This window comes from Pseudochaenichthys georgianus, chromosome 12, assembly GCF_902827115.2.
Source record: "Pseudochaenichthys georgianus chromosome 12, fPseGeo1.2, whole genome shotgun sequence".
Lineage (NCBI taxonomy): Eukaryota > Metazoa > Chordata > Actinopteri > Perciformes > Channichthyidae > Pseudochaenichthys > Pseudochaenichthys georgianus.
The window spans coordinates 21,048,425-21,059,246 of record NC_047514.1 but is presented as its reverse complement, the minus strand read 5'-3'; the positions used below and the strand labels follow the sequence as shown (position 1 = coordinate 21,059,246).

At 41.4% G+C, this 10,822-nt stretch overlaps 1 protein-coding gene and 2 long non-coding RNA genes across 4 annotated transcripts; 1 reads left to right on the top strand and 2 right to left on the bottom strand.

Moving 5' to 3' along the window:
* Positions 1-1,322: 1,322 nt before the first annotated feature.
* Positions 1,323-2,084, top strand: LOC139434862 (uncharacterized). Of its 2 annotated transcripts, none has more exons than XR_011644165.1 (3): positions 1,323-1,453; positions 1,848-1,903; positions 2,016-2,084. It is a non-coding gene; the product is annotated as an uncharacterized lncRNA (long non-coding RNA). The 2 variants fall into 2 exon arrangements; XR_011644166.1 differs by having other exon boundaries at positions 1,843-1,903.
* Positions 2,085-3,838: 1,754 nt separating this feature from the next.
* Positions 3,839-5,536, bottom strand: LOC139434880 (zinc finger MYM-type protein 1-like). The gene has a single exon (XM_071204922.1). The coding sequence runs from the start codon at positions 5,534-5,536 to the stop codon at positions 3,839-3,841; it is 1,698 nt and encodes a 565-aa protein (XP_071061023.1).
* A 121-nt stretch (positions 5,537-5,657) lies between these two features.
* LOC117456655 (uncharacterized) lies at positions 5,658-7,468 on the bottom strand. The gene is made up of 4 exons (XR_004553263.2): positions 6,644-7,468; positions 6,444-6,545; positions 6,232-6,318; positions 5,658-6,050 (listed from the first exon to the last, which is right to left on the bottom strand). It is a non-coding gene; the product is annotated as an uncharacterized lncRNA (long non-coding RNA).
* Between the last annotated feature and the right edge of the window lie 3,354 nt (positions 7,469-10,822).

The following is a 10,822-nucleotide window of genomic DNA, read 5'->3' as shown; positions in this document are numbered from 1 at the left end:
TGTACTGGCCTCTTTACACTGGCTACTAGTGCTGCGTACCGGTACGCCGAACCGGTACTGGACTTGTAAAAAGTTTCGGTTCAAGTCCGGTTAAAACCGGAACGTCGGGAACCGGTACTTGGACTCGCAAAAAAACTAGCACTTACGTATATTCTGGTGTCTGTGGTTATTTAAACATTCCCTGATGAACGTTATTCAGCGTCAATAAATGAGTGCTAATCCCAGTGTGCTCAGTGTACAACATCACATGTAATTTCACCTTCGATTCACGGTTTGAAAACGTAGCATTTCGCCACATGCTAATGCTAACCGGAAGTGCAGCATTTTCAGAATAAAAGTATTAAGTTAATAGTGTGAACTTCCGATTTTTTCAGAATAAAACTGATTTAAATTAAATAGTGTATTTAATTCAAAATTACGCCATATCAACATTGATTTTAATTTCTAATAGTATGTATGTACATCACTATGTATGTAGTATGTACTGTATAATGTACACATGTAGAGTTGTAGAAAATACATGGTGTACAAACAGTACAGTACACTCTGACTGTACAGTCACTACTACAGTGTAGCCTATACTGTATAGTAGGTGTGTAATGCGTATAGTCTACTCTACACTCTACCTTTCAGCAACGTTTTAGGGATTTAGGCTCAGTCAGCTCAGGGACTGTTTGGTTACTTTAGTTTGGTAAATGAAATAAATGTTTGAACTTTGAAGTAGTTCACTGTAGTTGCTGTCATAAGTCATTTGTAGACTAAATGGCAAAAAGTGTTTTTTTTACATTTGTACTTTGTAGAGAAATGTAGACACAAGTTGGAAGGGAGCACAATAAACCTGATGAGTTTGAATTTGAGTTGATTGTGAGTTAATTTTCAATTGATAATTAGCTCACAATAAGTTCACTTTAGTTACTCACACAACTTGACACAAGCCATGGGTTCAGGTCCAGACTTATAAGTCCGGACCTGAACCTGAACCTCTGGACTTGATTCCGGACCTGAATGTGAGTCCAGGTACGCAGCACTACTGGCTACCAGTCCATTTTAGAATACAGTTTAAAATATTGCTGTTCGCATACAAGGCCCTGAACGCTTTAGCCCCACCGTACCTGGCAGATCTTTTAAAACCATACACACCCACACGGTCACTGAGGTCGGTTGACAGACTCCTTCTGGTAGTCCCAAAATCGAGGCTCAAGCAGCGGGGAGATAGCGGGGAGCCTTTGCTATTGCAGCTCCAAAGTTATGGAACGAATTCCCGTCGACAGCTTCAATCTGCCCAGAGCCATTTAATAGAAGAGTTACGACATCTCCGTTCACTCCAATGGACCACTTTTTTACAGCAATGGCGGATCGTGGAGCCTCTCAATCGTTCCCCGGAAGTTAGCGCCAAGGCTAGCAGAGCTGTGGAGTTGCAGCATAATACACCGTTCGTGACGGACTTTTAAAGGTAAGAAGAAGTTTAAAGATGTATATTGCGGATATTATCAGTACATCTGATTCAAATGAACATGTGTATTAAAGGATGTCAGTGGATTATCCCTAAATTAGTAGATTTAGGGAATGTTTACAGATAACAGATTAAGCTAGCATACCGAAGCAAGTTAGCAACACACGTTGAACAGCCTTTTAATTGTAAATTCCGTTCTCTCTATGTCATTTCGTCCAACATGTTGAATTAGAGAAGAGGGGCTTCTAAACGGGATTGTATGCGGGGGTGGAGGGAGTTAAATATTAGATAAATATAACTTTGGTGCGTGTAAGAGTGAGTGTTTTTAGCAGAGCCATATTGTGTCCTTGTGATTCTGTTGATTATTACCTGTCTGTATAATGTTGCAGCTCAGCTGATTCTGGATTGATGGCAAAGGGAGAGGGACTTAAGTGAGAGTGAAAACACAAGGTAAGTTTAATACTACCGTTTTATATAAGTAAACACGTTATCTCCCCAAGGCAATAGGTGTGCTATATAGGTGTGTATAACCCTTTCTCCTGTCTGTTGCTCCCTCTCTCAGCACAAGAACCAGAGGGGGGTTCAATGGAGCCTGAATACCTGCACTGAGACCCTCACCCTGCACCCTGAGTCTCAACTCTCAGTGTTTTTCAAGCCTTTCCCTGTTTTTTTGTATTAAACAAAACATTAAGCTTTCCCAATGGTGTGGTTTTCGTTTTGTGAAAAGTGCAAATGCAGTGTTTGTATATAAATCACATATTTTGTTGCTGTTGGTCGTGAAATTGCTCCTGCTGACTTGAGCCAGCCATTTTTTCCTCCGCTCTGTGTCAGCGGGGAAGCCGTACATTCGTACTCCTTTCTCTGAGCGATTTGAGCATCCCCAGGCAGCACATCAAACCATGGTGGCTACTAGGAGGCAGCACAGCAAACCAGGACAACACGGAGGAAAAGGCACCGACAAACTGCATGATATGCTCTTCTATGTTTATTGAATTCCATGTATTTGCAATGGATGTTCCTAAAGCAACACATTTAACATCATCATCATCATCATCATATCCTGTCGGTCTCCTGTCCTTTCTGAAAGCCATAAAGATGACATTAGTCATTTAGATAACTTATGTCCTCAATTACCAGGGGATTACTGAAACTACCATGAATTTAAGAAAATGGTAGAAATGAATCCAATCTGAATTTTAAAGCATTACTTTAGATCCCCTCCCTCTAAATGTATCAATAAACATTAGAAAGTGATGCTCCTGACTACCATACAAGTTTAAGAAGATAATATTGGTGTTAAAGAATTCAAAGCTATAAATAAACAGCAACAGGCTCTTTAACCAAGGCACTGTTAGTAACATGTAAACTAGTTGTTCACACTAATCCTAATGTTATCACTTAATATTAGCAAATTCGATTTTATTTTTGAAAACATATTGATGTAAATACATACACATATCGATTTGTTGTATAAATATTGCAAATCAAAACCTTTATTCACTAATAATTACCAAAAATCGTAGTTCTATCTCCTGTTATCAATGCATTCACATTGCCCGCCATGAACTTCCGGGGAACGATCCCTCGTCTACATGAACCACGTGACGATAACCGTTTTTGGACTTCCGGTGTCGTAACTCTTCTATTAAATAGCTCTGAATCTGCCCATTCACTTTGAATGGGGTGACGTCACGTTGCCTCGCTTTTTCGCCGAACTGAATTGTGGGTAGCATAGCGGTCCGTCTCCGCCGGCGGCGTCCGGTACCCGGAGCGTCCACACTACAGCTTCAAAAAAAGCTTGGAGCTGGGCGTGTCTGTAGCTTGGGGATTTTATTCAAGCAACACGATCAACAACCAATCACATGAATCTCCCGCCCCCGACATACAAAGCAAAAAACCCCGGGGATTTTATGGGAGCAATATATATATAAACTCCCCAAACAGGCGAAAACCTACCAGTTTCACCCACTGTCTCTGCCACCAGGGGCGGACCTAGCACATTTGGTGCCCTAGGCGAGCTTCACCACTGCACCCCCCCCCCCCCCAAAAAAAATCAAAACATCTTAACAGTTATACAGTAAAGTACTGCACCTTTATTTATTACAAGCAAGAACAAGAGCTAAGAATAAATGTAAAGTTCACACTAAATAATTAAAACAAACAACTTAGCTAACAAACAATAATACTAATAATAATAATAATAATAATAATAATAATAACAAACAATAAAAGAATGTGCACATTTGCTTTCAAAGAAAATTAAGAAGAAATGTCAAATAATCAATATATAATATGCTAAATAAATAACAAATTAAGAACTATTTACATTCCACTCCCTATCATCACACAAGGTTAGCCTACATATTAGCTCCTACTGGTTTCCATTTACAGTGCAATCCTTCTGGCCTTCCTCGCTGCAAAGTCATCAATCACATCATCATATGAAATCTGACCACCAACCTCATGGTTAATACTGATTACAGCCAGACCACTGAGGCGTTCTTGAGCCATGGTTGACCTCAGGTATGTTTTCAAGAGTTTTAATTTGGAAAAACTCCTCTCGGCTGAAGCTACTGTTACTGGTAGCGTTGCACTGATCCGCAGAGCAATACACAAGTTGGGATATATTTCGGTGAGCTGCTTTGTGTGTATGAATTTCAACAACTCAAGAGTTGTCATGCTCTTTGATGGCAAGTCAGGTAAATGTTCCAACTCCTGAGCCAGCTCCTTCCCATCCAAATCAGATTGCCCTCCATGGCTTAAGGTGTGTGCAAGTGCCTCTGCTTGCTTCATCAGCTCTTGGTGTGGCAGGTCTGGGACGTTGTACAGAATGCCAAACTTGTCTTGCACATGTTTAAGAGTGGTAAACCTCTCCTTTTGTGCTGACACTGCAGCATCCACCACCACGTTAAAGAAGGTTACCTCCAGATTTTGCAAGGCATCCCTCAATGACTCATCAGGAGACTCATATGAGAAGTGCCTCTTTGTTGACTTCAGCCGCTTTTGCACAAGGACTGCGTCCACATTCATGTCTTCACACATGTCCTTGGCTGATGTTTGTGCAGCCACAAAGCCTGTGGCTCTGTAGGATTCGAGAGCTTTTTCAGTCTTTTTCAGTAGACTTACTGCTACATCCACTTGCATTGTTTGGGACTGCAGGAGCTTGCTCACCTGCTGAATTTGACTTAGCATGTCATACCAGACCACTGTGCACAGTGCAAAGCGGAATGACCCGACTTCTTCTGCCAGAGACTGGGCTTCAATCCTGATGATTGGGTCTTTGGCCTGGTTTCTCACCTCAAGCAGTGCCTCTCTCACAGCTGTGGCTTCATATCGCAGAGGCTCCACAGCTTTCACTCTGCTCTCCCATCTGGTTTCTGACCACATTTTGAGTGAAAGGTTGACATGTTTCTTGAGGATGGCCCATCTCTGTGTAGAGGCAGAAAACAGGCAGTATAGCTTCTGCACAATGCCAAAAAATGATATGGCATCTTTGGAGCTTTTGGCAGCATCAGCAACGACCAAATGGAGTGTATGTGCCCCACAAGGCACAAATAAAGCTCTTGGGTTCAACTGCAGTAGCCTGGCCTGTACTCCCTTGTTCTTCCCTTTCATATTTGCGCCGTTGTCATATGACTGTCCTCTGCAGTCATCAAAGGCAATCTGCAACTCCTCCAGCCTCTTCAAAATCAGGGCGGACAAACTTTCACCAGTGGACTTCTCTGCTACTAGGAATCCCATGAAGTGCTCTTTAATCTGGGGGTCTTCTTCCAGTGTCACAATTCTGATGACTACTGACAGCTGTTCAGTGTGGCTAACATCCGGGGTGCAATCTAAAATGAGGGAAAAGTACTTGCATTTCTTTATTTCTTGCACTATTGTTGATAGAATCTTTCCACTGATGCATTCAATCAACTCATTCTGAATGGTTTTGCCCAAGTAGCTGTGGTGGGATGTTTGACTTTTAATCTTGTGGATGTGGTCTTTCATCACTGGGTCAAACTGCGCTAAAAGCTCAACCTCTTTCAAAAAGTTTCCATTTGAAGGAGAGTGGAGTATTTCTGTCTTTCCTCTCAGTGCCATATTTCGCCCTCCAGAGACTGTCCAATAGCAACCAGTCGTGTCAGCACTGCTCTCCACTGACTCTTCTCTGCCCCAAGGAGGGCCTGCTCTTGTTTGTCTATTGTTGTACCTTGTTTTAATCGAACTGCCAATTCTTTCCATGACGCCAAATTGTTCAGGTGTTCCGGACTATTTTCATGGCTGGTCAAAGCAGCACTTGCATTTTTCCAATCCGACAGTCCTGCATTTGTTAAATGAATTTGTTTTGGAGAGAAAAGTTGACAACAAAAACAAAAAAGACTGTTCTTCTTTTTTGAATATGTCACCCAACTTCTTTTGATCCTTTCTCCATTTACTAAGGTCCTGCTGAAGTACTGGTGGTGGCAACTTCTCCCATCATCTCTCCTTGGGAAAATGAAATCAGGTGTTATCTGATATGGTCCTCTGCGAACAAACTCTGTTCTCATTGTGTCTGTGAGATGTGAAGGGCAATCAGCAGGATCGGTTGGTAGTGGATCGTCTGTCTTTGCTGCATCTGGAGGGCATGTGAAGCACATTTTCTCACCTCATATCCACAATATCTTCACACACACACACACACACACACACACACACACACACACACACACACACACACACACACACACACACACACACACACACACACACACACACACACACACACACACACACACTTACATTCACCAGGCACACACCTGAGAAGAGTGTATGGGTGGAATCTGTGGTGCAATCAGGATGAGATGCAGCAGGCTGTTCTGACGTTCCTTGCAGTGGTTCTGGGCCTATACATATATAGAGAACACACAAGAGCAAATATATTGGCTGGATTAGAAATGGCACGACAGTCATTTTTACATTCAATTATTTATCATCACATCAGGACCATCTATTGACGTATTGTACTCACCAGAACAAACAGGCACAGTGGTCAGTGGCAGGGTGGAATCAGTGGTCATCTCATCAGGATGAGCAGCTTGCTGTTCTGACGTTCCTTCATGTGGTTCTAGGTCTATAAATATAGAAAGAACACACAAGAGAAAATATATTGACTGGATTTCACATTAAATTATTTATCATCAGGAACATCTATTGACACATTGCACTCACCTGAGGAAGCCGGCACAGCTGAGGTGCATGGCTGTTCCTTGTCAACTGATTCAACAGGTGGTTCCAGATATTTTAAAAGTGAATCTAAAATGATACAACATTTGTATTATCAACATTGAATAATTTCCATTTGTTAAATGTAGCTATTATTTAGTTAATAAGCATTTGGACAGCCTGACAGGTCTGATTCAACTAATCAAGAGCTATGCCTATCTTATTAGAACAGTTGAATCAGGTGTGTTAGTTCTGGGTTGGAACGAAAACATTCAACAGGACTGGAGTTGAGAACCCCTGAGCTAGTTAGCTAACGTTAGCGCACATTATGACAGGGTTTGACTCGGATAGTCAATGTGCTTTCTGAGGTAAACTTAACGTTAGCTAACGTTACCAACTAACTAACATTCCACCACACTGGCTAGCTCGCTACACCAAAACTAACATTGTTATTATTACTAATATTTCTATTTCATGACACAACGAAAATAGCCTTATGACAGTTTTGACTGAATGGCAATAACAAACGCTGGCTAGCTAACGTTGGCTTGGCTAACTAGCAAGATTACATGATCCATTCGCTAATGTTGACAATACAATCAAAATTGCATACCTTTCACCTTGGCACGTTTCTCTTCTTCTTCTTTTCTTCTGTTTTTATACTGCGCCCCGGATGGCTTTTGCCTCTTCATAGTTCTCTAACGTTAGTCTTTCTTTCCTCAATGCTCAATTTTATAAACACTTGACCGATACCCATCAATGCACAGCGCTCTAGCATGTTCTGACTGTGAACACCTAAAGCAGAGGCTCTTAGACCGACCGTTTTAGATTTTTGGCTCATTTCCCCCTATGTTAGAATTGTTTTTGTATGTAAGAATAATGGTTGCAGATATAGAGGGGGGCGCAAAAACTACGCCAAGCAAAAAAAAAATATATATATATATATATATTTATTTGTATATTTATTTGTGTGCAATTTTTGGCGCCCCCCCTCTGGGTGGCGCTCTAGGCAACCGCCTGTATCGCCTGTAGGAAGCTCCGCCCCTGTCTGCCACCTCCCGCCATGCCTGGTTCCTCCGGTTTGTATCCCGGTAGGTGAAGAGGGTCTGGTCATACAAAACCGGGTGATTTGCTACAGCGATAATTAGTTTCTCCTCCATCTTTTTTTGAAATATAGAAATGAACGGCAGATATCTCTCCCAGCTTAGACGCGGTTTGATTGGCTACAGCTTGAGCTGTCAGATTTTCCGAAACGGGATTTGATTGGCTGGAGCTGGCTACTCTGGCGTCTCCGGCGTCAGAAGTTGAACATTGTTCTGACGGCGGAGACGGACCGCTCTGCTACCCACAATTCAGTTCGGCGAAAAAGCGAGGCAACGTGACGTCACCCCATTCAAAGTGAATGGGCAGATTGGAGTTGTCGACGCTGTAGTGTGGACGGGCCGTTACGGAGCGTCCACACTACAGCTTCAAAAAAAGCTTGGAGCTGGGCGTGTCTGGAGCTTGGGGATTTTATTCAAGCAATGCGACCAACAACCAATCACATGAATCTCCCGCCCCCGACATACAAAGCAAAAACCCCCGGGGATTTTATGGGAGCAATATATATATAAACTCCCCAAACAGGCGAAAACCTACCAGTTTTACCCACTGTTTCTGCTACCTCCCTCCATGCCTGGTTCCTCCGGTTTGTATCCCGGTATGTGAAGAGGGTCTGGTCATACAAAACCGGGTGATTTGCTTACTTTTTCGAAATATAGAAATGAACGGCGGGATATCTCTCCCAGCTTAGACGCGGTTTGATTGGCTACGGCTTGAGCTGTCAGATTTTCCGAAACGGGATTTGATTGGCTGGCGCTGGCTACTCTGGCGTCTCCGGCAGAAGTTGAACATTGTTCAACTTCTGACGCCGGAGACGGTGGAGACGGACCGCTCTACTACCCACAATTCAGTTCGGCAAAAACGTGACGTCACCCCATTCAAAGTGAATGGGCAGATTGGAGTTGTCGACGCTGTCAACGCTGTCGACGCTGTAGTGTGGACGGGCCGTGAGACTTGCTCCAACTCTGCCTGTCTTTAAATCTCGTTAAAAAAACCCACTTATTTTTCCCTGGCTTGTACCAGGTGACACTTGTGCTGTTAAATGTGGTTTTTATTTATTTATTTATTTATTACCTTACTAGTGTTTTGTATTGTTTTTACGTCATATAGGAGAGTTTTTCAGTCGGTGGCTTCTGATCTGGTTTCATTGTCTCATGTTTTACATTTGTTTCATGTCCTGTCTGTTTTTATGTATTTATGCTATGTTTTTATACAGTTGTTGATGTACAGCACTTTGTTCAACTCTGTTGTTTTTAAATGTGATATATAAATAAAATGGATTGGATAGCTTCTAACAGTATTAAAGCACTAAAAACAAGTATTCGTTCGCTATAGCTTTTGGCAAAAGCATTATTAGCAAAAGCATTAGCTTCGTTAGCATATTTGATTATTTGTTTAATGAAACTGTAGCATGATTTTGGCAAGCCCAACTAGGTGTGAAGTTGTTGATACATTGCTGACAGAGGGAACTACATTTGAATACAGATTTAAGAAATATCAGTTTTTGAGCATGTCATAAGCATGTTTTGTCTTTACGATATTACAAAAAGGAACTAGGTTTTCTATATTACAAAATACATTTGTTATTAAAAAACAAACATTAACAACAAATTGTTGTTGTAAAAAATAAATAAAATAAACAATAAATATAATAATAAATAAGTAAATGTCTACTTTTGCAATTTTCATGCATTTTTAGATGGTTAATAACAAGCATTACAATGTCTACTTTTGCGGTCATCCAATCCGCTAGGTGGTGATGTTGCAAAACAACTAGGGTCGTGGGAGTGCGGTCCTGAGAGTGCAGCCTTGCACTGTGCTCTGATTGGTCAGCTCGCCCACTCTGTTCTGATGAGTCTAACACTATCCATTGAACCGTTCTTATTATACATCCATGATTGAACCGCAGTGACAAGTCGTAAAACCCGGAAGTAAGTTAGCATTTTTAGCACTTCCGGTTCCTTCGTCAAAAAGCAATGCATTTTCTCCATAGGGTTTTGGAAAATAGCTCGAAATAAGGTCTGTGGTTGACACACATTTAAGAGAGGGATCACGTTTTGTTCAGCCGGATAATCTCCACATGTCTACCCTACTTTTATAATTTTTTTATAATTACCCGTCCCCTTGTATGGGATTAGAAAAGCATGACATGCGACCTTTTTGGTGTCATGGGTCATTTTCAAGTAGCCTGCGTTCAATTTAAATTACTTTTACTGAAATATAAAAGTCAACGATTCATGATGTATTAGTATATGCTACCCAACAGCATTAAGGGTATTTCCTTAACTCATCTCTTTCGACTCCACTTCGAGCGATAGAACTATTAACAAAGCACTTATATACTAATAAAGGACTGGCTTACCTAAAGCCAGTTGAGTAGCACTTGAAATGTTTTTGCTCCATGAAACCTGATGTACTTATATGATTCTGTTTTCTTCAAGTTTGTATTTTGTTGGTCGAACGCACTTATTGTAAGTCGCTTTGGATAAAAGCGTCAGCTAAATGCAATATAATGTAATTTAGGATGCACATTTAATACCTGCTACATTCAATTGGTAAACACGTGAATGTGTTGCACTCAAGGACTCAAGCGGACATCACTTGTCTTTTCTCACTCGTGGCAACTTTATTATGAACCAAAAACTCCGTCACAGTTCCCTCAACAACCGAGGAAGAAACGCTCTTCCTCACCTTCACGCCCTCAGGCGGAGCCTTGTGGCGAAAACAGGCAACTACATGCACCAACTAACCCTGCTTCAACAGTAAACATAACATGCAAACATTCATACGTAGTTGGCACAAAGACACTAGACAAATAAACACATCGTGAAATATATCGTCACAAATGCATCAATTTTCATAATCCCATTACTTTTTATATTTTCATCTAAAATAAGGCATTCTGCATGATTAATAATATTTTTGATACTCTTATTTGACTATATATTTTTTGCATTTCTAACGTGTGTATTCATATTTTTCCTGAAGTAATCAGAGTATTTCGTCCACTGCTGCAAACAGAAGATGCTTCTTACTTCATCAATCGCGCATGCGCAGTGTCTCCTTCTCCTCTCCTGCCTCTCC

What these genes read in the sequence shown, in the direction of transcription:
- LOC139434880 (XM_071204922.1), bottom strand. Translation starts at nt 5,536, where the DNA reads ATGGCACTGAGAGGAAAGACAGAAATACTCCACTCTCCTTCAAATGGA.